The sequence below is a fragment of the Balearica regulorum genome, chromosome 1 (genome assembly GCF_011004875.1).
Source record: "Balearica regulorum gibbericeps isolate bBalReg1 chromosome 1, bBalReg1.pri, whole genome shotgun sequence".
In the NCBI taxonomy this organism is placed as follows: domain Eukaryota; kingdom Metazoa; phylum Chordata; class Aves; order Gruiformes; family Gruidae; genus Balearica; species Balearica regulorum.
The window spans coordinates 146,332,984-146,359,619 of record NC_046184.1 but is presented as its reverse complement, the minus strand read 5'-3'; the positions used below and the strand labels follow the sequence as shown (position 1 = coordinate 146,359,619).

The following is a 26,636-nucleotide window of genomic DNA, read 5'->3' as shown; positions in this document are numbered from 1 at the left end:
TTTCAGAATACAGAATTTAGGAGATTTTCCATCCCATCGTTAGCCTTATTTTCTCTGTCCTTGTACTTCCACACACTCATGTTACATTTAAAAGGTCTGAATAATATGCCTGTGTAATACCACTTTCTCCCAGCTAGATGGCTGTAATTTCTCCCATTTAAGAGTAGTTTAGTCTGAGTTCAGTGAAGGTTCAGTCTTTGAACTGTTACAGCATGAACTCCTGGGTTTAGTGAAACCAATGGGAAATAAAGCCCCAGTGCAGATATGATTTTCATCTTCACAAACTATATTAATGTTCTTCTCAGCTTTCCACGCTGTTTCCTTCTATCACTGAGAAAATGTTTTTAATCAGTAAAAGACTCCACAATTTTTTAATTCTTGGAACATCCCTTTAGTTTTTTGCAAAATATGATTGTGGTGCATCAATAAATGCTAATTATATATTTTTAAGATAGGAGTAATTAAAAGCATTCCGGTTACTGCAACTGGGTACCCAGATATACCCAAAACTGCATCTTGAACTTAAGCAGCTGAAGTTGCAGTGTGGTGAAGCAATCAATGCTTGCCTCTCTTGAAGCCAAATGTGATGTGACTGTGTGCTTAAGTGGGTTGCTAATTGTACTTCACTGGACCAGGGCTAAGCAACTACCGTTTTTTAAATAATATTTTTTTAGACATCGTGAGTCCTTGCAAACCTGACCTAAACCAAGGGCAACTGCAGGTGCCCAGAACTTTGATTTATGGCTGCTAGGGTTTTTTTAATATGAAAAAACTAAAAATATCTTTTCAAGGCTCTGGAGGACAGTTATTTTAATAATATTTTTATTGTTCTGAAGAAGAGAGTCTCTTAGGGGGAAAAAGCAAAAATGTTTCCCACCTGGCATTACATCCTTGATTTATACAGGCTTTATGTATTAGGTTCTCTTAACAAGACATTATTTTTTTATAAAATAGTCGGTAGCGTATAGTCAGAGAAGGTCCACTATGTGAACTCATAGGCCTTCCCAGCATCCCTCCCTTGCTACCTCCTCACCCCTCCCCTTTTGAAAATCCCACATTTCAAAGCGTACATTAAGGTGTGACTCTGGCCAGCAGCAGTCATAAATAGCAAAGACTTACGGGGCCAAGTCTGGCCCTTATTTACCGGCCAGAATTCAGTTGTAGCTGTCTGAGTGGAGACTGCAGGGTTTGTCTCTCGCAGTACAATATAAAGCACCTAAAGCAAATGACAGGCATCCTGCTGGTTTGTACAATGCCACTTAAATGGAGTAACTTTTAACATGAACTGTAAACCTCTGATTTAAAAGCAGGATTTGTGTCCCGAACCTATCAACAGCTAGCTTGGATTAGGTCTCTGGCTGTTGTAAATCTGTCACAACTTGTTACATCTCCATTGTTTCAGGTCCTACGCCAAATCATTCTACCTATGGATCTGCCCACTGGAGTTTAGAATAGTTTTAAAAACTTCTGGTCATCTCATAGAACATAACAGCAGAGGTCAGAGTAGATTTCACATTAGACTTGGTGCCTCAGGGTGTTTGAAGGTGCCATTCATTGACTTGATAGAAAATATACTTCCAGTAATAAAGTTCTTAATGAGGGGAGGACAGAAGGACAGGAAAATCCAGGTGAAAGTTGAACACTTAGGGTCCGTTCACATTTATTTAAACACTGCCAGTGAAATGTTCCAACCTGATTGGAGCTGGGAGTGCAATTCCTTTTATTCCTGTTTACTGTTAATAGCAACCACCATTGACTAAAAAATTAAAAGACAACAGGTAACACCTCTATGAAGTAGGTAGCAAAAAAGCATTTAGAATTTTGCAGACTGACAAGGATTTGTTTTTCATGGCCAAAATTTTAATCCAAGAGAATACACAGCACAGAGGATTTTTGCTCATTACCCCAGATGAGCCACTGCATTGCATGTGAGTGTTGGGAGAAAAGAAACATCTAACAATTGCTTTATCTTCAGGCAGGCTGGTATACCACCAGTGTACTTTGTGATTACCACAGATAAACATATCTTTCAAATGAAGTGCTGCCAGACACACAGCAAATTTAAATCACCGCTGAGTTAATAACTATATACATGTATGTATATCCAGGCAATGAGATGATGATGATGTGCTGGAAGATCATTTCAGTTCTTTTTGTCGTTCTCATTTGTTTATAGAAAAGCTCTTAAAAGCATTAAGAGAAACACTGTTTAGTATCATCTGTGTTTTGCTTTTTAAGTGTTCGCGAGGCCATGTTATGGCATCTGATTTATTTTGACATAAAATACTTAATAGAATATAAAAGACAAGCTGTAATTCCTTGCCTATTCTTTTGATGTTTCCTGCTTTTTTTATGGCAACGGAACAGAGCCAAACAACTTCCCCTTTGTGTAGTTTATTAGGTTATCTATCTATCTACCACACAGAACAAAAGCAAAAAGGATAGTTCTGTTAATCTTACCAGTTATGTTTCCGTTAGCAGACTTCCAAAGTTCCCCTCTTTGGCTGGTTATCAAAGAAACGCTTATTATTACTAGGTCTTAGTCCTGCCTTTAAGTCACAATCCCAACTGACTTCCTTTCAGAGGCTTGAAGTGCCCCATTCATGCAGGTTCTGGTCTGTACATTGCCTCCTTCCTACAGCCAGCCGGGCTGGGGGTCGTGTGTGTTCTGTTTGTGAGCTCCCGTGCTTTTTAGAAATAAACCACATTGTCCTTCCCTTTACAAAGAGAATGGTTCTTCTGTTTCAACCTTACATTAAGGAGGGCAAAACCAAAGCACTGTTCTGTTTTCTTTTTATATTGCAGAGCAAATGGATTTTGGTATAGCATCTGCATTTTTTTTGTACAGTCATGGAATTGGGTTTTTTAATTGGTGGTTGATTAAGACAAAAGATGAAAGAAGGAAAGAAAAGAAGCTGAGCTTGTGGGGCATTTTAAGGCAGAGCAGTCTTTTAGGGAGAAAGAAGGCACAATGTTTGGGGTACTAAAATAGGACTTTGGCAACCCAGTTTCATTTCTGTGCTCCCTGTGTAGGACCTTGAACAGAGTCCCTCTGGGACATATCTCATGTATTTCAGTAGAAGTCAAGCTCTGAACTACTTCCCAGGATCTGGCTAACTCTCATCTAAATCACTATACTTAGTGTTTCTTGCTAGCTAGCTCTAAGCCTTCAAAGCCACTCAGCAGACAGAGGACACTTAAAAGAGTACCTACATGAATTTTTCACCTCTCTGCCTTATTACTCCTATGCTGCAAATGGGAGATAAGCATCATCTTACCTCACTGAGATGCAACAAGGATCAATAAGATGGTGAGGCAGTTGAATGGTACACTTACAAGTCCACAAAAGATTCAAAGGCAAGATATTTGGGAGCAATCTCATTGGCAGAAATGGCTAAGCAGACATTCACTGTTTCTCTTATACAATGGACTCCATACTGTCTGTCCAAGTATGCACTGTGAAAGGGTGTGTTTGAACATGCACACACAGCGATATACACTTGTGTGTAAAGATACTCATCTTTCTGTTATACTTTCCAAATCAGCTATTGTATAGCCTGTTCTGTGGGCACGAATCTGGGAGCTATTACATGGTCAGGAAAGTCATAACAACCTTACAGAGTGAAATTCTCCATATTTTCCTCTCACTCTGTAAGATTACTTAATTAAAAACAAGCAGGGAGTAACCAGCCAGCCAAAATAAAACAAGGCCTAAATGTGAATTATCAACAACTTTGATTTGCAACAGCATGTTTCTTCTTAATTCATGTTTGTTTGTTTCAAATAAAGTAATTTTTTTCTTTTAACCAGGCGAATGGAGCGAAGCTCTTTATCCCTTGCTGACGACACTCACAGACTGTGTAGCCATGATGAGTGACAAGGCAAAGAAAGCCATGGTCTTTTTATTAATGCAGGACAGCGCCCCGACAATAGGGCTCTGCCTGAGCCTTCAGTATCGCAGGGACGTTGTCTTCTGCCAAACTGTAAGCAAGCAAATATGCATGTTTGATTGCACTTTGATGTGTGGTGGGGTTTATATGAAATGTGAAAGATGACCGTTTTCAGAATTTTCAGATCTGTTCTACTCTTGGGTTTAACACTCTGATCTCCTCTCACAGGCTGTGCTATCCTGTCTTTACTGGTCACACATTTGACAATATATAACTTAATAGTCCTCTTGCATATACATTCCCTATATAAAAAAAAATAATTCCAGAACTCGTGAAAATACACTGCTGCTTACAGAAACAACCTTGGCCTTCCAATGCCACTAAACTAAAACCAGAAATAAAATGTGAAAAGAGGGTGGGGGGGAACCCATGAGCAGTAAGTATACTCCTTTGGCTACCTTTTGTTGTTTTCTGCACGAAGAAAACCAACAGGACCTGTGGTACCTAAGGGGAGAAATCCAGCTACAGGGAGCGAAATGAGTGCTGTTTTTTGTTTTGTGTTTGTTTGTGTTTGTTTGTTTTTTCCTAGAAGTTGTTTCTGAGCCTGCTGGGGTCTCTTGTGTAAGCCACTGATTAACAGGTGTCTGCATTAAAAAACCTTCCACATTTCTTCTGCCCACTACACTTCTGTAGTGTGTCTACTTCCCCATGAAATCAGTATCTCATTCATTTATTTCAAACAGTTTATCTCTTGGACATTCTTTGGTAGGGCTGTTGTCCCAAAATGTAATATCTCATAGAGATAAATGAAGGGAATTTTTCTATACAAAACCCACTTCATATTGCAGATAATTTTGAAACTCAATGCTTTGAATATCTTTACCCATCATAAACAGAATTTTATTCCCTTCTGTTTAATTCTGTAACAAGGTCATACACTTGTCATACATAACATACACAAAGTCCTACATAGCATATGGCAATCACCTGGGAAATTCCTTTGTTGACGGAGTGAATTCAGACTAGTACTAGTCTTAGATCCTAGTACTGATCTTAGTACTAGGTCTTCAGGACCTTGTCCTGAATATCTCATAACACTAGGGTTTGAATCTTTGCATGATGCAAACAGGTATTGCATTTTTAAGCTTTCTTAAAATGTCATTTTTTAAAAAAAAATCACTTATTCATACTATCAAAATTCACGGCCTGGAACTAGCTGTGTTGCTTTTCCATGTGAGCAATTCTCCAAGGAGACTCTTTTGTGATTTCTAAGTTGTAGATCCTAATACAAGTGATTGTGTCCAGAAAACAAATAGATGCGAGATCAACAGCAGTCTCATTTTTGGGAGAGCTTGCGAGATGAAGGCAGTGTGCCCTAAATCTGATTTTATGAATGTTTGGGGGTTTTTGTTGGTTGGTGGTTGTCTCTTTTCAGCTGCAAGGAAAAGAGTGACATTTAAAGGAAAAGAGCATCAGTCTGACAGATTTTGTGGCACCTCTTACATGCGATATTGTTTCCGTTTGGGGTTGAAGAGCCTTTTTTGTCTTGAATTGTTTCAGCCTTGTCTGTTGTCTCTCCCGCAGCTGACAGCTCTCATTTGTGGTTTCATTATCAAGCTGAGGAACTGCCTGCACGATGATGGATTTTTAAGGCAACTCTACACCATTGGCTTGCTGGCGCAGTTTGAGAGCCTGTTGAGCACTTACGGTAAAGGCACAGGGCAAGTGGGTAGTATTAGCTGTTGAGTCAGCAAATTCTGCTTTAAACTGGCTGCAGCAGAACATGAGTGTTTGGGACAATCTGCAGCTCAGCTACAAAATGATTTTGAAAACTGAAATGCAAAACTAGATTATAGCTGGAGTACTTAATTAGCTAACAACTCTGAATGTCTTTGCATTTAATTGAATTACTTCTAAAAGATAAAGTGTACTTGCCTTATAATGTCAAAGGTTTAAAAAAGTATCATATTGATCATTTTTTTCAGAAAAGAAATGGATTAGAATTCTGGTAAACTGGGAGAAACTATGCCCAAAATATGCTTTTTTAATTTTCTTGACTTCTTGTAATCCTACAGTACAAAGTGAGCAAGTACAGAATACATTGTAACTTTTCCAACCTAAAGGATATCATGGCTGTGACAATGCTGAGAAGTACTTACTGGCATCATCTAAATTGGAAGATCAGCATATAATCTACCAGAAGAACAGTAGACTGGACTGTGCTAGATAACTGGTGTTTTCTAAACTTGCTGAACTCATAAGTCAGTCATGACATTGTCTGCAGTCTGTAGGTCAAGGTGAAGGCCTGGGCTCCAGGGCCTCTTCGTCCATAGAACTTCTTTATGAGAGTGATGACCTACAATCATCATCAAATTGATAAAGGGAAGCTGTATGTAACAAGTAAGGATTATGATTCACTTTTTCCTCCTTGATTTAGGTGAGGAGCTGGCAATGCTGGAGGACATGAGTTTGGGAATCATGGACTTGAGGAATGTAACCTTTAAAGTAACTCAGGCCACATCAAATACATCTACTGACATGCTGCCGGTCATCACTGGAAATCGGTAAAAAAAAAAAAAAAATGGAGGGGGGAGCGGGAAGTGGGGTGGGACGGCAGATGGGAGAAGCAGCAATACTGCACTTGAAGTGAATTACGTGCTTTTGTACTGTCCTGTTTTTCTCCTCAGAACTTCAAGGATGTTTTGAAGTGGTCTTACTAATTTTTACTGATGTTTCATTTTACAGGGAGTTAAGCTGAAAAGGGATATATGGCAAGGCTCAAATCCTGGCAGTATTGTTTTATGAAAAAATAATCAACCTGAACTAGCCTTCCATAATTATAAGCTAGAAATATTCGGTCTTTTCATAAGCACTTGTGCTGTTTTTAAATTTCAGACTGACTTTTGAGGCTGATCTCATTGTCTGAAATTCACTGTTGTTGATCAGTTGGTCAGTGCTTTACTGTATGGCACTGAGCAATGGGCCACCATTAGCACAACGGGACATGGAATGTGTATCAGGCAGTTGATGAGCTGCTGCTGAGGTGAGGCCTAATTAGGATCAATTTCCAAAGTATCAGGACCAAGCTGGCTTTAACTTACGGATGCTTGTGAAACATCAGACTGTTGCTCATTTTGGCCACTTGTCTGAAAAGAGATATTTTCAAGTTTGAGCTTAAAAGCAATTTTTGTTTTAAAAGTCTGAAGTGACAAACATTCACATCCTCACGTAAAGTGGAGTGGGAGTGATCTATTACAGCTTTATCATGATGACAACAAACAGATTCACACTTCAATATGCATGCCTCAGCTTGCTTATCAGTTGGCCTTGCACTAGTTTCTGACGTGTGGCTGATGGGCCCCTGCAGTAGAGTTCTTGCCCAGAGGGAGCCGGTTCACAAATGGGGATGAAGCTGTGAAAGGACAGAGGCCTCACAGAAGTCAGTGTTTTAATGTTTCTGTATTTCAGAGTCTTCAGAATATTTTAGTTTCTGATCTGATTTCTGGAGGAAATAAGGCTTATTTGATTACAGTGTGCTGTACCAAGCTCCGCTAGAGCTTTGCCCAGCTTCATCCACATCTGAAAAAAGAGCTAGAATTCTGAAAGATCAAAACATTTAGAGGAACTTTGTTAAGATTTGCATGCAATGAAAAGTGCCGTGACTGAAGGAGGTCTGTAATACAGTCATGTTACGGAAATTGCTGAGACCTGTGGAAATAGCTGATAGCTGACAGAAAATACCTTTCAAAGAAAATCTTTAGTTGAAACTTGCCATCAGCTATAGGACGCTAATCAGCAGGAAACCAGTCTTCTTTAGTTTCAGATCTGATAGTGTTGCGTATTATTTTGCTGTCTGTATTTTACTCAAGAAAGAGAAGAAAGAAACCATGGGTATTTATTTAGGTGCAAACTATTGGAAGCTTTACATTTAGAGGTGAAAATAAGCTTTTTGCTTTCACACATGGAATAGGATTTGTGTTTACATCCAATGTAAATGTGGGACAGGCCAATTTTTATTACCTTATTATATGCTTCTCAGAGCTCTTCTGTTATACTTTATACCTGAGAGGATATGCTGTACTTCAGAGTTCTGCACTGTAAAGACTTGTATGTAACACCAAGGTATTGCTGCTGATAGGGTAACGCATAGCACACAAAACACAATAATTTGTTTCTTTTGAGTTCCAACATAGGGTAATATGACATACCTTAGTCTGCGCTGATGTTATGGGGTAAGATGAGCTGCGTTACCTCATGTTTGCCGTGAGATAAAGCATATGCAGTGCTCTTTGCTGTAGCTCAGCTGACCCAAGGTAATCTGTTGTGCTGCAGGAACAGTAGGGCTGAGTCACAAGTTCTGTATCAGTGCTTTTGTAAGCTCCTCCTTCAATTTATGCTTGAGTCGCTACTATCATTGCCTCTATCCTTCTGCTCAGAAATGTCAGTAGTACTTTACTGTATCAAAAAATGTATCCTTTTATGCATGTGCATCATCACTAGTCTTTACCACTTTAAAATCAAATATACTTTACTCTTGATGAGACGAAGACATGCCAAAATTTCGCTTTTTCTACCCAAGTTGTACAAGAACTGCAGTATTAACAAGCAGAGCAAAATCAGCTTTCGTCAGGAAATTGGCAGATCTAACTGAAATGTTCATGAGGATGTAAAATCAACATTACAGGTTGCTGCAGGTTTGAACTAGAATAGCTTTTCTGATTAGGAGCAAGCTGTGGCAGTTCCTTAAAGTCCTCAGTTTTGACTGACACTTATTTTTTAATAGTCATATTATTTCCTAGATGTTATCCATCATTACATAAATAACATGTTCTCAGAACGTAGCTTTTTGCTTTTTATGTCTAATAGCTGTTTATTTATTTGCAGTGATGGATTTAATGTGAGGATCCCTTTGCCAAGCGCCTTGTTTGATTTGTTGCCGCGAGAGATTCAAAGTGGCATGTTACTGAGGGTTCAGCCTGTTCTTTTCAATGTGGGAATCAACGAGCAGCAAACCCTAGCAGAGAAGTACGTATTCAGTCATCCAAGCTCAACCTTAATGGCAGTTCAGCAATCTCCTCTTGTGATGGAAGTTTGTCTCTATGGAGTTGCGCTGTTGCATTACTAACAGTGATTCAGTTTCTCCAGCACACGAACAAGGGAATATTAAATGATGCTGTCAAATGCAAAACAAACAACAGGAGGTCATTCTTCACGTGGCAGATAGCTGTGGAGCTCCTTACCTCAAGGCTTTGAGTCTAGTGCAGGTTTATGTGGTTCAGAAGTGAATTTACAGAAGAGGGAATCTATCACGTGCTATTTAACACAGAGGTGCAGGTTGTGTCTTGAGACCTCTGTGACTGACAGATCACTAGAGGCCTAGAGGTCATTCTGACTGTCACTGTGCATTTGCCCTCTTGGATTTTGTGCTCTCCCCTAGACTCCCTCTTCTGGCCACTGTCAAAACCCAGGATAATGGGCTTTGTTTTAACCTTTTTAACATATTGTTGCAGTACTTACGCAATGTAACATTCTTCTTGTAAAGCCGAAAAATATAGTTATGTAATTATATTTGCTAGGGAAACTGCTCAGTTTCGGAAGAGTCACCAGAGCTTCCCTCTGTCATGGCCATGTCCCGTAACAAATACACTGACAGAGCACTGCTCTAATGGAGAACTCCAGTGAAGTCAGGCACGTGTTTGTGACAGCAGCCTTGGTACCCAGGCAGAATGTGCAGTACGATGGTGGACAATTAGAAAAAGTCTAACAAAGGCCTTCCAGCAGTTGCTCTTGTCCTCTGTTGCCTGTAAAGGGAGCCCAAGGTGACTAGCAGAGTTACAGATGTCAACACTCTGTGTGTTTATATATGTATGTAGATATAGTTAGATGAGGTGAATCATGCCATTGTTGACATTATTTATTACATTCATGGTTTATTACTCCGAGATACATATTTCTTGTTTCCGTATCTGAAGTCAAAGTTCTCAATCCTATCTGCTAATCTTGTGGTTATTATTAGCGTATGAGCCAAACCAGTAAATCCATTATTAAAAGTTTGAATTTTGGCAAAATGATTTACCAGATGGGTATTCAGTATTAAGAGACACAAAAGCCGAAGAATTTTAAGTACTATTTTCTAGAAGATTTTTCTTTTACCTTCCTTCCCACTTCTCCCCTCACACTCATATATTTTCTGTTTCTGTAGTGAATCACTACAACACTTCTGTGTTACACTTTACTCTGCATTTGAATGGTTGGGCATTTCATGGGATGAATCTTTATGCTGTTTTCTGGTAATCATATTGCAAAGTACGGTTGTTTTGAAGACGAGAAACCTTTTACTTTGCGCGTAACTGTTCCTTTCTTCACCTTTTAAAGGTTTGGAGACACCTCACTGCAAGAAGTAATTAACATGGAAAGCTTAGTGCGGTTGAATTCGTATTTTGAGCAATTCAAGGAAGTTTTGCCTGATGATTGTAAGTATTGGGTAATTAATGGCAATTTTGGTTGAATGGCACAATTCAGGCTGATTTTTAAATTTGTTTGCTTCATAGAAGTTGTTTAAATGTTGATATGCCAGCATTAGTAACTTCCAAGAAATCATGCGACTCTATTTTAATACATTAATACTAAGTAGAGCAGATTTATAGGGGTTTAAAGGTCAGTCTGATTAACTTTCCTTTTTTAATTTACTTTGCCACTCTTTCCAAGTGGCATTATGTACTATGTAAACATGCAGCTAGGCAGTTAGATTGGCGTGAGGTGAAGGCATAAAAGTGACAGGTCATAGCAGCCGCACTTTTATGTGCAGGTTTTGGTCACATTCTCTGTACGTAGGATAACCTGCACAGAGAGCAACTGCCAGTTTTTAGAAACTTAATCACTTTCTCTCTGCTTATCTTTTGGCACTTTCCTATAATTGTTGCATCTGAAGCCAGCAACAGAGAAGTCTAGCACCTGGAAGACAGACAACAGCTACAAGCTTGAATTTTACTGGTTATATAGGAAAATTCCTTGCTTGTTACTGGTTTTTTTGGGAGATGGTGGCATAAATGTTATTTACGTGTGATGACAAAAATGGTGAAAATTCATTGATTCATTATTATTATTATTATTATCAAACTTTTTGTAAGTTAATTTCATGGGTCCCACAATTGCACTTTTATTGCAGAAATATAAATGCAGCAACATGCAACAGGATAGTAAGAATTTTGTCTATTATACAATATTGTACTTTCAGTTACCTTGGATTTTTTTTTTAATGAAGCTGAGAGCAGTAGCTGTTTCCCTCTTTCCAGGCATTCATAATCTTCCATAATTAAGTCTCTGAAATTTTAGCTGCAAAAATTTATTTTTTTTATTATATAGTAGTCTAGCATCAAACTTTCTTGTAAAGTTCAAAAGTTAAAAAATTTAAAGTTGTTTTTGTTCTGCTTTTCTCCCTGTTACTTCATATCTCTCTCTGTAGTCTTCCATAATAATAATTCCCATTCAGCTCCTTCCTCTACTTTTAGATTTTGCTCACTTTTTTTTACTTCAGTCTCTTCCCTCATCTCCAAACCTCTTACTGATCCCTGCCACACAAAATGAATACCGCAAAGGGGGAAAATCTGCCCTCTGCCAAAACTTCCTTCTGCTTCACTGTTTGTCCTGGGTAAATGCAACATATTGTACCTGGTTTTGGAGTCCAGCTTGGACAAATGGTTTGTGGTTATATAACATTAAGGAAAAGTTTTGATTAGAAGTGTGAAAAAATTATTGCAGGTGTCCCAGCAGGTGTGTAGAGATGTTCTGTGAAAAGCTGAGACCATATGGACAAACCTGGGACTGTGCTTCTCATAAGCAAGGTCTGAGGGTGTGTTTTGTACCTCCTCTGTGGTGATATTTAGGACGTAGAAAGTGAAACATACTTTTCCATGAACCCTCGTCAAGAGAGGATAACATTTTACATTTAACTGTAAAACAGGTGGTTATTATGGCTAGCCAGTGGTGTAGTCTGTGGTAAGTACAGGCAAAAGGAAAACCAAACAGATCATTCTAGGGGACAAGAGGGCCAGTGAAGTATCTGCTGGCAGCTTGTAGGAAATGTTCCCTTCAAGAACAATACACAAGGAAAGTTGATTCCTGATCCACCTTCCTTGTCCCTGTGCTCTTAATTCTAAGCACAGCAGAATTTCTAAGTGAATTACTGTCTGAGGTTCATTAGCTCTTTGACCTTTTTCCATTAGCTCTCCTTGTCTTTAGAAATGCTTGGGGTGATGGTCTGTGCCATCTTTTTCTTTACAGGTGTTACTTTCTAGATGTAGAGTTCAAGCAGAGCAGACCAGGATAGGCACAACATTGCTAATCACAGAATAGCATCTTTAAATCATTTAGGTTGGAAAAGTCCTTTAAAGTCATTGAGTCAAAGGCTTTACTAAAATCAATGTAAAAAACATCCACAGCCTTTCCCTCATCCACTAAGTGGGTCACCTTGTCATAGAAGGAGATCAGGTTAGTCTAACATACTATTTGCTGTGAGAAGATACGTGGTCCAAAAGTAAAACCTCATATATCACCCATGTGGGTCATATAGTCATTTTTAGCAGTGTGTACCTCCTTATTTATCCAGTCACACTTTAGTTGGTGGCCTCTGTAGTTACCCCTTTAAAAAAAAAAAAACCCAAACAACCTATTTAATACTCGTCATTGATTGTCTTGAGTATCTTGCTACATATGTAAGAGATGATGTATAACATTTTGAACATATAAGATGACTGCTGAAAGCACTCTGAAGTATTGAAAAATGTCAACTGATTTATTTGCACTTAGTGAAATATTAATAACCAGATTGTGGCAGTGTGGTGTCCTGCTGGAGAGAGTGTTTCTTGTAACTGAAAAGTGGCCAGCTTGCAAATTTGAAATTGAAAATGTGAGCAGAATATAAAATATCTTCAGAGTTTCTGTGGAGGCATGCATGACATCCTATCACCTCTGAGGGATGATAATACAGACAGTTACGTGTTTATATACAGTTCTGAACAGTGTGTCAAAGCAAGTACATCTGTGACACACAAACCAAGGTACTATACCGATCTTGCTCCCTTTGTTCACTCTGTTATTATATTGCTATCAGACTCTGAGCCCCTGAAGTTTTAAATAACCTGAATGTATATTTCCAGTTGAGTTTAATGAAACTTGATGAAAATGAAGTTGTTTTGAAAATGAACGTGTTTTGTTGGTAGTACTAAGTAATTAAGAATTGGATTAATTGTTGTAAGCTTTGATAGTTTCAAGAAAACATGGTTGTGTTTGCAACAGGCATATAGGAACACTTTTCACGTAACTTATCTTTGTAAGTGTGTTGAATACAGATATGTAAGTGGAGTTCATTTTGTTTGTTTTATAGGTCTACCTCGATCTCGTAGTCAGACGTGCCTGCCTGAACTGTTAAGATTTCTGGGACAAAATGTACATGCAAGGAAAAATAAGAATGTTGATATCCTTTGGCAAGCTGCTGAGGTATTTATTAATCTAAGCATCTCTGCATAGTTCTGTTGATTTTCTGTATGCATATGTATTTTTCCCTTTTTTATTACCGATATGTTCGAATTTCTTCATTTGCTTGCATGTAGCTTGGAAATGCTACCAGGTTAAACCTCCTCTAGAATGACACATGGGGAGACAAAATGTATTTTCCACATCAGTATTTTCCCTACAACTCATACAACGAAGTTCTGCTGTCCCAAAGATGACAACGTTTGACATCAAAGCCCTACACAACATTTGTAACTCTTTAAGGAGGAGGAGTACACGTGTGTACAGAGGGAAGGTTATGCATGAGGAAGGAATGATGAATTGTATGTCCTGTTCCTAGATATGCCGCAGACTAAATGGTGTTCGATTTACAAGCTGTAAAAGTGCCAAGGATAGGACTGCCATGTCGGTCACCCTAGAGCAGTGTTTGATCCTACAGCATGAACATGGAATGGCTCCACAGGTCTTCACCCAGGCTCTGGAGTGTATGAGGAGGTAAGAGTTTGATGTGCCACTTATTCCTAAATGAGGAATCATGCAAACTGCAGAGGAGCAGTGGTCTCTGTTTCTATTAAAAGGAAAAAAAAAAGTAAAATAAAGCCAGAAAACTGCAAAACTGGCTGCTAGAATTCATCCCTCCCTTGCATGTATTAGTGAGTTGCATATGCTAAAGCTGGTTGTTACCAGACTTGCATCAGATGGGCTTTAGTTTTCAGTAATGAATCGGGAATTTTCAGAGAAGCATGTAAAAACCTGTTCTCAATTCATGCTGAGCTTGCAGAACAGGAAACTGGTGTGCTTTGAAAGTTGTTTAATGATGAGGTTACCTTAACTGTCATAGCACTGGGTTTCTTAGTTCTAGATCAGGCAGATTTCTCAGGGATGACCTGTCTTTTGTTCTTGGAAACAGAGACACCTGCAGTTTGCAATGGTTTGCCACGTGTATTCTTTAGCAGTGAAACACTTTGCTCACTGGGCGAAATGTCAGTATGAGTGTTTCACAATACACCAACCAAATTTCATCACAACGTGTCAGTGTGCTGTTGTTGTATCAATATAATGATGTTCTGTATTCTGAAGCAGCAGAGATGTTTGTAGAATTAAATACTGTACTAAAAAAAAAAAAAAAAAAGAAAAATCCGTTTACTGTTGTTCAATGCCTTGTTTCAAGCACTGCTGGAAAACTCTGCAACTCACATACCAAAAGAAAGGATAAGAAATCTAGCCTTAGTCTTTATCAATGTAGTTCAACAATGCTGTTCAGTCCTGTTTTTCAACATTCACTCTTACTGAATGTACTGTACTGTGTGTCTTCTCACCAAATTCTCTAGAGTGTTCAATTCTCTTATCCTTTCTGTATGTTTTTGCTGTTTGACCCTTTCTTACTCTTTAGTTACCTAGGAGGTCTTATATAATAACACTTGCAGCCTCTTACACTAATAATTTGGGTTTTATCTCTACATCTAATTGGAAGTCACTGGACTTTTTTATTTTCACTTTTCTGCTGCACTTTTTGCTGTATTGTTACAGAGTTAGTACAATACATGAAAACTGCATTCAGAGACTAATTAAACCTTCATATTAGAAACAAAACTCGAAACAGCTTTGTGAGGGAGAATTTATTAACTTAAAATGGAGCTAAATGACTCTCAGATACCTTTATTTAAATTATGCAACTTGTCAACTTAGACATCTGAAAGAAAAAAGCTTTGTTGCGCAGTTTATTTAGTAAGAATAAAATAATACTAGGAATCTTGTTACTTTTTAAAAAATTAGTTACTGAGTTTATTTTTTTTTTAAATGCAGTTGTTGACACGGTAGAGACAGAGGTTGATAATAGCAACATTGTTTTGGACCTTCAGACTATTGATTTAATGTAACACACGATCGCATAAAATATTGATCTACACAGGGATTTTGAAAGAGGGCAAATTTAATCAAAACCTGTGCCTTGTGCATTCTAGCAACATCAGGGACTTGCTTTGACAGGTGAAAGACATGACTTTCTCCTGTTAAATCTCTGACTAAGAGAGACTGTGCAGAACAAATACTGATTCATCCTGAAGGAATACTAAGATTAGACTATTCTTCAAGCCCATCACTCTTTCTTCCTCACATCTCATTGCTCTCTGGGGTAAGTGGTTGTGCTTTTAAGATTATTTGCCAGTTCTGCTCAGGAACAATGGCACAGAATTAACAAAGCTTAATCAGAGAGATAGGATTATGGAACAAATATGGAGGAGTCCAATTCCACCCAAGCCCATTTCAGCCTGGACAGGATGGCCTGACCTAGATGACAGACACAGGAAGTGAAAGGGTAGCAAATTACTTCCAGGGCATTCAGAAAACTTGCTTTGTCTTTTAAGTTGGATCTTTTATTTGTGTAACTGAACTGGAAAAGCAAGGCTTACTTCAGTCTTGAAGACTTCTGAAGTTTCTGAGGCAGTTGAAAGGGCAGGGAAGAAGTACTATTAGGTTGTGGGACTCAAAGAAAGTATTTAATCTCTTCTCTACTGGTAACTTTCCAGAGAAGAAAAACATTCTTGCTTAGACTGTTCTTGAAAAATTAAGAAAGTACCCTCTTCTTCCCTGTGATGTTGGTTTTCAGAGGTGTTAGCTCCCACTTACTCATCATCATGGACTTCCTTTCCTTCCTAGTCTTGTGATAATTTTGTATCTGTGATAGTTACGGTCAGTGAACGTGGACATCAGGAAGAGAACAATGAGTGCTTGTTTTAGATTCTTGTAGAAGTTCACAGACGCAAGTTTGCAGCTTTCACCTTAGAAACAAATATCCTGTTAGAATAAACTCACTTTTCTGTAAATAAGTCACAGGTTTTCCAGTCCGAAATCAAATATATGGTAAGTCACAGCTTACAAAGAGTACAATCATCATGATATGTCTGGAATCCAGTCCAAGCTACAGAGGAAATGACTACCTGGCCAGTAAAGGCAGCTTAAGAGTCAAAGTCCAACTGGATCACATAGCCTCTTCCATCCACAGTAGTGCCAACGCTCCCCACTAGACCTATGACTCCTTGCCCTCCCTCCCCCTACCAGATTAATGTCCTGTCAGATACACCAGTGGAGCTATTTGTGTGAATATGCTCTAATCCAGTTTCAGTGGAAATTAAGGTACCCCGGCTCATTTTCACTAAACCAATTAGGAAGTTGTGATACAAGCAGTTCAGCCAGCAGAGAGGAGCTGTGTCTCACAGGGGCTCTTGAAAAGCAGGTGGAAATGGAGTGAGGGAAATAATGTCTTCTAGCTGCCATGGTGCGGACTAAAAAGACTACATAATAAAGCCCTGACAGTCATGTTTGGATATGACCACTCACTGCAATAAAACAGCCATGATAAAAAGCTTGGTTGGATTTCTTCACTGGTTGACCTGCTTTAAGAATAAAATTTTGGTGCGTTGACCTTAGTCACCTACCAGATGCCCACCCAGCCACTCTCTCACTCCCCGTCCTCAACAGGACAGGGGGAGAAAATATGATGAAAAAGCTCATGGGTTGAGGTAAAGGCAGGGAGATCCCTTGGCAGTTACAGTTACAGGCAAAACAGACTCAACTTAGAGAAAATTAATTTATTGCAAATAGATTTGGATGGTAAGAAACAAAGACAAAAATTAAAACACCTTCCCTCCACAACCTGTTTTTCCCAGGCCCAAGTACTTCACTCTTTGATTCCCAACTCCTCTACCTGTTCTCCACAGTGCATAGAAGACGAGGAATGGAGTTTTGCAGTCAGTCCGTAACAGCTCCTCTCTGCTGCTCCTTCCTCCTTGCACTCTTCCCCCACTCCAGTGTGGGTCCTTCCCATGGGCTGCAGACCTTCAGGAAATACTCATCTGCTCCACTGTGGTCTTCTCCACAGCTGCAGGGGAATCCTTGCTTCAGTGCCTGGGGCACCTCCTCCCTCCTTCTCTGACTTTGGTGCTCGCGGGGCTGTTTCTCACGTCTCTTCCCATCACTTCTCGCTGCCATGCAGTGTTTTGCCTTTTCTTACAGATGCTTTCTCCGAGGTACCACCATTGTGGCTGAGGGGCTCAGCTGCGCCCTGCGGTGGGTCTGGTGGGACTGGCTGTGTTCGGCGCAGGGTAGCCCCGGCCTCTCCTCACAGAGAGGATTCCCATACGCAGGCTGGATTAGCCAGGAATCTGCTTTATCTCTTTACCCTGCTCCTCTCCTAGAGGCAGTCTGCTGATGAATACTTTGTACAATTTGTTATATCTGGTATATTCCAAAAGGTGACTTTGCACCCTCCGGGTGGAAGCATCTGCATGGGCCAACAGTGACAAGGAAAGCACTTTCCAGCTCTTGCCTCCATTCACACTGTACATGTCTGTGCGTATGTCTTTGTGTAAAATTGAGTAGCTTGATAATAATTTTCAATGGTAGAGATGTGGCATGTGATGTTCATAATGTTAGCTTGTAATTTTGAGCCTTTCTTCCTTCTTTCCCTCCCCCGTTGTTTTACTTCTTTATCTATATCCTAAAACACTTTTCTTCCTCCAGACTATTCTGTTGAGCCTTTACCCACCACTTTCCAGTCAGCATTAGCTTTCCACTTACTGATTCTCCTGATCAACTTTCCCCCCTCTCACTACAAAGATAATTGGGATTTGTGGGCATCACAGACTCAATCTGTCCTTATACAGTGTAGGCACCAGGAGTGAAAACGTATTTTGATCACCAATTTGGATGTGGCAATCCAGATCAGAAATACAGTGGTTTAGTTCCCTGCCCACCTAATTCCATTTGACTTGAAGTGTTGCCAGCATCTGAAGGCTATTTTTCACTTTCACTATCTCCAGACTATCTCTGATGTCTTCCAAGACATTGTCTGTTGGTTACCTAACCTTGCTACACAACCACCAAGGCTATGTATCACCTTTTATGGATGGAGTGAGTGCACTTGTTCTAACAGGATCAGGCTCACAGGTTGCATTTAGCTGTTTCTTTGTGAACTAAAAATGGATTTGGACTGCACAGGGTGTAAGTGATCCAAAATGAAACACGACACTGCAAAGCCTCAGGTTACCTGAGGAGGTGTTCACTGCTATAGGCCTTTGGTGCTCAAAGCAATGTAGGAAGCAGGGGCGTAATGAGATGGGCTGTGTAGCATGTCTTGCCTTCACATGCATACATTGAGGCACTTCAGAAACATGCATTTTGGAAAGCATATTGATACACACTTGAATTCATGCTGAAGTGGGTGGTTTGGGGTTTTTTGTTTATAGCAGGTAGTTAAGATGTTAAATTCTTTCACTGCAGCCTATATGGAAAGATGTTTGAAAGGGTCAAATACTACAATGGTTATTCATGTTCAGCTTGCTTTTCAGAGCTCCACTTCTTTGCAGCATGCGGAAGCATGGCAGAGCAGCATGGGATATTATTGCTTGGTAATCTGAAAGAATGAACATGGAAAACCATTTATATTCAACCTACATGTGTTTATTTTCAGTAGACTACAGTACTTCTTTCTTATTTTTCTCTTTTATTCTCTTTCCCTCTCCTTATTTCTGTAATTGTGCTGATACATATTTTTGAGATGTTTTTCTGCTTTTTCTTTACTTCATATTCTGGTTCTGTTGTGCTTTCTTCCATGTTTTTTCATTTTCTTGACCACCTTGTGTTGCCATCTCTTTTTATACATTCATTTGCATGTCCGTCTTCCTTTCTGTTTTATTTTCCCTCCTCCCAACCTTCTTCCTTTTCACAGCATTGGAACACGGGAGGTAGTCACCCAGAAGAACTTGAGTGGCTTGGTGCCCATCCGAGATTTCAGACTAGATCCCAGCCTCCTCTACTCTATTCCTTTACTAGCTCTCAGCCCCAATTTACTGATTGTGTGGCTGTTTCTGAGCATAGCATACCTGGTGGCCAGATTACGTTGCAAGTGAAGATAAAGTTAAAAAAACAAACAAAAAAAACCCAACAAAAAAGTGCTTGAATGTGTATTGCCACTTGGTACCTGCTGGACAAAGGAACGTGTCATAGCATTGTCTGCCAAGAATTATATTTATGCCTTACAATTTTACGTTTCTATTGTACTAAACTGTAAATATACATCAAATTATTTTATCAAAAAGAATTGTATTGAAACTTTAAATTATTGTTCTGCTTTCAGTGCTTGTAACATAGTCTGACATTGGCCTGTTACCTCGTTACTTTAGCCGGCCTGAAGATCTCTTACCAAATATAGTTTTGTGTTACTTGTTTCATGTATTCCAGAGAAAGGAACTCTGTCTGAAAAGAATTTGTATCTTTTTGTATATTTAAGGTGTATGCTAATCTTGCCTTTCATTTTTACGAGGTATGAAGAGAAAAATAAAAACAGGGGTGGGGTTTATAAGAAATTATAAGAAATTTATTTAAAGAAATAAACAAATTTCTACCTTCATTTCAAAGCATAATATCCAAATTACATTACTGAACAGTTTGTAGAACCATAGTCTTGTTCCTTTCTCATGGTTAAGTACGTTCCAATAGACTAGTGTACCCACTCAAAAAACAACTTGCGGTGCGCTGCATGCAGAATTACTTCATTCTATTTGTAGATCTGCATTTTGTAATGTATTAAAAGACATAAAGAGAATGACTTGTGATCAGGAAGAGGATGTAATTGGCATTAGCCTGCTAATGATCCATTATCTGTTTCAGGTGCTCTGTTATAGAACTTACTCTGAAATAGGGTCATTATCATCCTAGAAGTTAAAGATACTGGTCTTTAATCTTTCAGGCAAGAAGAGGGTGGTATCAGTTAGTTCCTTTAGTAGATGGGTTTGCAGTTTTCTACTGGGCTTTGGTTTAATTACACTAGACTAAATATTACTGTTATTTCCATTTTTAAGTGTTGGACAGCTTTAATAAATTATGATGTTGATAGTGATTTAGAGAAAAACATGATGGTAGGTTAACATTTATTTAAGTGGTAAAACTAAAGCGACTTACCTAGTTTAATCACGCAGAATAATTGCTGATGAAATTTGATCTTCACTTATATGTAACACCTAACTATGAGAGGCCTATTTAATCTGAAAGATTTTGTTGATGCCGTGGTCTGGCAGAGCTTGTCAATAGCAATACCCGATCGAAAAAACCTAACCTCGTTTAATGTAGTTTGCTAAATTCGTAGAGGGATTTATTTTGCTTGGTGCCTGAGATGACAGAACATTGGGCTTCTGAGGAGAGCTCTTCTAGTACTGTGATTTCTATTTTCTACTATTATTAACTGGCTCAAAAAACATAGGTAGCTATAGCTTTTATTATCAGTTTTAATGGTATTTGAAAGCTTTGGAGAGAAAGCTTAAAAGAAAAAAAGAGCACAGAATAAAAATTAGAAGAAAATCCTAAATTTGGTGAATATTCTAACTAAAAAAAAAAAAAAAGTATGTGATTATATTTGTGTCTTCACAAACTCAGACTGTACAGTACACTATCTCCTGGTATTTGTCCTCACTATTCTTCCAATTTTGTTCTTCAAAGAAAAAAAGCCCAGAAAGACACACACACACGCATGTATCCTATTTATTTTTAGTTGCACTGAATTTAGGTAAAGCCTTCTTGCTGATAAGATTTAAAATCATGGTATGATGGTATTGGACCGTATCCATGTCCTGTGCGGATACCTGCTACCACTGTGTCTCCATACAAATCATCTCTCCTTTCTGATTAACACTGCTTCATTTCCTATCGGTACCAAAATCTACTTTTTTTACAAAGTGAAGGAGCGTCAGGTTGGACTGTGGCCTTGTTCTTGTGGCGTGAGGAGTGTCCTGGGTTCGGTCTAACAAGATGTGAAAGTAACTTTAGGAGGAGTATCTCCACTGAACTCCCCGAGATAATTAATCTGTTTAAATAAAGGCTCATGACTATCATTAGGGTTGCAGTAAGACCACCCTGAAATTCATCTAGAATGGAAGCCTAGGCTTTTTGAAAACAATGTTGGTTTTTCCTTAAATATTGGTGGGGACAAGTTTTTTTTGTTTTGTTTTGTGGGTTTTTTTTAAGCTTGGTCTGTGCATTCGTTCAGGCATTTGGATTTAAAATGCTGTAGTGCATCCTGCTTACGTGCCTCCAGCAGAAGAAACATGGCACACGAAATAGTGTGTGAAACACATCTCGTCACCATCTCTGCGCCATAGACATATGCAATAACCAGATGCAGTGCAATGAATTATGAGCAGAATAATTCACTTCGGAGTGAAAAAGCTCATCTGGCACCCCATGTTTGCTAGTTAAACTTACTGGGTTTATTAGTACTCTGAACTATAATTTGTTCAAATTTTTGATTAATCTGACTGCAACAGCCTTTGGGGGGGTTCTGTAAAACACAAAACAATTCCATAAAAATCATGTCATAATGTACGATCCATTCCGTAAAAGGCAGGCACAGAATGTGCTCCGGAAGCAAATTTCAAACTTACTTAATCTGTTTCTTAAAGCAAAAAGTTACAATGTTTTATGAAGTCAAACTATGTGGTACATACAGAAAAGAGTTACAGTCAGTTTAATCAACAAAATTAGAAGAACAGTGAGGTCAGTAAGAGCAAGACAGCTTTCAAACTGAACCAGAATCCAAATGCTCCTTTTGAATCAGATGACCACAGTTTACCTGGTAGATGCTGCAGCCGTTTCCAAGACGGGAGTAACATGACATTTCCACCGTAAGATGGTGTACTGTACGCTGTGCTGTGAAGTTCTCGTATTCATTGTTTAGGTTTCAGTTCTCTATCAGGGAAAGACATTCTCCTGCAAGCCTAAATTGATTTATAATGTATATTTAAAAGACAGTGCTTCCTCTCTGTATGTCTGTTTTTAGATATAATCAAAGGAACTCTGAAGTAGATTTACAAGTGTAAAGAAGCCTTATAACCGGAGTAGTTTTTTATCATAGCGCAGAACCTCTTGGTAATGTGGGGCAGTTGCACCAGAACATTGGGTAAAAATTAAATTCCGCACAGCTTTGATTCATTGGGGTGGTGACTGCCAACACAGCCAATCTTTTTTGCACCCACACAAAGCTGCTATTTCATGATTAAGATTTTTTTTTTTTTTAGAGTATATTGGTTTTCAAGTCAATTTATGCATGCAGAGATAACTGGAAAGTCATTATTTTTGTATCAGCTCTAGTCTTTAAGTAAGTACTGATAATACTGACATACAGGGAACAATAAAATTACTTTAAAGCTCTTATTGAGAGATCAGCAGTTTTTCTTTTTCAGCTTAATATACTAATACATTAGCAGAACTCTTTTAAGCAATCTCTTGGGATCCCTTGTGCGATGAAGCGGCATGTGAACTCCACAAGAGTGTACCTTGAAATACATGAAACCGTCATGAAAGAACTTTTCCAGTAGATGCGCTGCTGCTTTTTAGAAATGCAAAACTAGCGATCAGACATAGCATGTGTCCATTCTGTGTGCTTCTTACTAGCATTGTATGATGAGTCATCATTTTTAATATTTGCAGTGGCAAATTAATTAAACGCTCATTAAATATAACCAACTTTTTGTTAATGCTATAAAATAACCAGTTCATTTCATCTTAGTTTAAGTCTTTTTCTTTTTTTTTTTCCTTTTTACTGCTGTCATTTTTTGTGCTTGTTTTTTTTCCCCAGTGAGGGTTGTCGGCGAGAAAATACAATGAAGAATGTTGGATGTCGCAAGTATGCATTTAATTCCCTGCAGCTGAAGGCTTTCCCAAAGTATTACAGGCCTCCAGAAGGAACTTATGGAAAAGTTGAAACATAAGCATACTATGTCCTTTAATCGCTGTTCCATTAAAACATGTGGATACACTCTAGATTAATACATGATTTTGTCATCCAGAAGAGATAAATAACCTTTTTGTACTTTTCGCTAGGTTATACAGAGCATGTTACTTACAGAATTGGAATCTATAGTAACAATTATTCTGACACCTTAGCTTGAGAATAGTGTGATGACTCTCTGCCTGTTTAAATAGCCTTCAGTGTATGTAAGATGAGCAGATATTGTGCTACTTAATAATTCCCTATATGCAAATAGCTAAGTACCTCCTGGATGGGCAAGGACTCTAGGAACGGCATTTAGGCAGCTGTTTCACAAAACATCTTTTTATACTGAGTTGACTTGAGATTGAGCTTTTCATAAACTTTTTAAAACTCAGAGTAAAACTCAAAAGTTGTAAATAAAAAGGGATTGGATCCTAGACAGTCTAATAACTGTAGAATGCATTGTTACAATCAAGAAACAGAAGTTTAACTTTTAAAAAAAAATCAGCACAATAAAAGCCAGGAGTATAAATTGTTTTACTGTATATAGGATGCCATTTTCATATCTGAAATTAACAATACATAAAAGGCCAGGCATATGAGGTCTAGTTTCTAGTTCTGTCCAAATAAAACAAATTCCTGTTGACTTTGGCAGATGAGGACTTGGGCACACATCTTAACTGATTTTAAAAAAAGTGTTCCAGAAACATAACGATGCTTAACCATTAATGCCAGCAACAGTTCCCCCTGCCCTTCCCCACTGTAAGGCAAGTGCAACAAGCAAGTTACTTAAATGTTGCACGTGACGTGTTCAGTACGTTCCATGGTATTGTATATTAATTAACATATTTTTACCCAGGGCTTTTTATATCACTTCTGGATTGTAAGCATTAGTATCTTGGGTGGTTGCATTTTTTGGATTGGTGTTTGGTTTTTTTTTCCATATCAATTTTGAATGTCGATACAAAAATGCTCAAATTGCCCAACGCATCCCCATTACTCCATAACCAAAACTGGTTTCTGTTTACCTTTGCATTTTACCTGGGTAGATAGATGTTCAGAATCCGGGGCGGGGGCCGGGGGGGGAATAAAACTGTTTTCAGAGTATTTCTGAGGAAGGTAGCGAGTGAGGAACTGCTCACGTGCTACTGCTAACACGTGAGAACTGCAGATGTGTTCTGGCTTATGACTAAGGTGACCAGTTTGATAGCATTTGATAAAAAATGTTAAATTGGGAAATAATCTCCCAAAAAATGCCTCTGAAGCTAAGATACCTTTTTAAAAAGCAGCTAAACATTAATTTCCCAATGTTAACAGGATTAAGTCATCTCTAGCTAGCTTCATTCAGCACACTGTGCCCTTTCCTCCTTGGTTTCTAAGGATAGAAGTTTTAGAATAGAAAAATCTGCCCCTTTATTCCTGTGAGAGTAGCAACAGCCAGGTAAGTATATGGCTGTTTTCTGATTTCTTTCTCCCTCTCACTGATGTTTGTCTGTGCTGTCACTGCTCTATCAATCAGTCATGTTCATTCTGCTCCCATGTAGGTTTGGGGGTTCCAGGTCTAGCAGTTTTTGCATTTTGCTTTTTGCAGTTTAACACTGAGCAGCATGTCACAAAGCCAGGTCAGAGAGTTCTGCTGAACGAGGTTGTTACCATTCTTTCAGTCTCTCTAGGACAACAAAACACTGCAAAGAACCTGAATTCCGTGCAAAATCAATGTATTGTACCTATCCTAGGTCCGAACAACTCATCTACAGTAGAACAGTCCCTTGGAAACTTTACAAACCCTGTTCACCAATTAATAAATTAGTGTTTATTTTGTTGCTAATATGTAAACAACTGCGTGGTGAAAAGCTTTTCAATGGGATCTCTTTAGACATGTTACTCCATTTGTTCTGCTCAACCTTCAGTCCCTGGCCCATTATTAAATGCTACATTTATTTTTGTATAAACTATACTCTTTATATCCCTTAGTTTTTATGAGTTGATAATTTTATTTTGTATATTTCAAACATAGTTAATTATATTTTAAGTCCTATATTGTTACACTAAAAATCTTCCAATGTTCAGTTTCAGAAGAAAATAACGAGGTCTATTGTAACAATTAGCAGAGCCACTCTCTTCGACTGTGGCCAACAATCATTAGATCTCCTCTAGAGCTTAACGATCCTTTATTTATTTTCTATACCAATGTAATCAGAAAAAAGTTCCTGAATTTGTATGTGCATGGATTTTGCTCACCTTTTTAAAGTGGTGGAATATCGGTCTCAAGTACTGCGTTATTTTGTTTAAAATACTCTGATTTCAGTATGCTTACATGTAAAACATCGATGTCCAGCTAATGTTTTACATATACGCCATTGTCAGTACATGCACATCGACGGGCTTGTTTAAAGGGCGTAATGAACAGTAAGATCTCGAGCAGTTCATCAAAAAGAAAAACTGTGAAACTTGAAATCCACATAGGACGCTTCACAAGGGTGGAGTAAGCTTTTCTGTTGCACAGGAGAGGAAAATTTAAGGATTACTGTAAAATGAAGTTCTGTCTAATGTTCTTTTTTGAGTACATTTTCTAAATTATAAAACATACAAAGGTTAAAAAAAAACTGTTGCCAAGTATGTTCTGTGTATGTTCTGTGAAAGTACCTACAGCACAGTTGCCTTTTGTTTCATTTATACATGTAAAATTATTGTATAATACAACACTGTTTTGTCCCAACACAATTGTATTTGCCAAGCTTTGTGCATTGAAATATTTTTATTTATTTGGTTTTGGGCAGTATTAATATATCATAAACATATGGCTACTGTTTTATATATTCTAGTTCATCCAATCATGTATGCTGTAAATGTGCTAGTCTTTAGGATGAAAACCAATAAAGAACTGACAAGAATAACAAATGGTGGCTTGGTTTTAGTGTGTTTGTGGTAAATTAAAATAAACGCTTTCAGGTTCCTTGATATGCTTTATCTGTTGGAGAATCTATTAAGCTAAGTTGTGTACCAAGACACACAAAAAATTTCTTCACTGAAAGGGTTGTCAGGCATTGGAACAGGCTGCCCAGGGAAGTGGTTGAGTCACCATCCCTGGAGGTATTTAAAAGACACATAGATGTGGTGCTTAGGGACATGGTTTAGTGGTTGGACTTGGCAGCGTTAGGTTAACGGTTGGACTTAAAGGTCTTTTCCAACCAAACCGATTCTATGGTTATATCTCTTTGCCATGACTTTTGCTGGACGACAGCCTTCAGGCAGGACCTGAAGCTGCGGTACAGCCTTCCGTGTGTGGGCACTAACTGCACTTCAGAAAGGCTTACCTGATGTCGCAAATGTAACATCTTAAATTTTGAAAGGTGTACTCTGACAAAAGAAAGGAAATTTTAATAAATGCAACAAAAAATGCATGAGATAATAGAAAACCAAGAATAATACAACAAAAAAATAGCAAAACACTTGTTTAAACCAGAAAA

General features: G+C 38.4%; 1 protein-coding gene across 30 annotated transcripts in view; it reads left to right on the top strand.

Annotated features, from left to right (window-relative positions):
• Window positions 1-26,067, top strand: part of INPP4A (inositol polyphosphate-4-phosphatase type I A) — a 141,766-nt gene extending 115,699 nt beyond the window's left edge. For all 30 annotated transcript variants that reach the window (XM_075737702.1, XM_075737935.1, XM_075737921.1 and 27 more), the window contains 8 exons: window positions 3,811-3,983; window positions 5,475-5,598; window positions 6,328-6,454; window positions 8,775-8,915; window positions 10,266-10,363; window positions 13,276-13,388; window positions 13,744-13,898; window positions 23,032-26,067. In XM_075737702.1, the coding sequence (XP_075593817.1) occupies window positions 3,811-3,983; window positions 5,475-5,598; window positions 6,328-6,454; window positions 8,775-8,915; window positions 10,266-10,363; window positions 13,276-13,388; window positions 13,744-13,898; window positions 23,032-23,164 (1,064 nt within the window). In that variant the 3' untranslated portion in view covers window positions 23,165-26,067. The remainder of the gene's footprint in view (window positions 1-3,810; window positions 3,984-5,474; window positions 5,599-6,327; window positions 6,455-8,774; window positions 8,916-10,265; window positions 10,364-13,275; window positions 13,389-13,743; window positions 13,899-23,031) is intronic.
• Window positions 26,068-26,636: the final 569 nt, after the last annotated feature.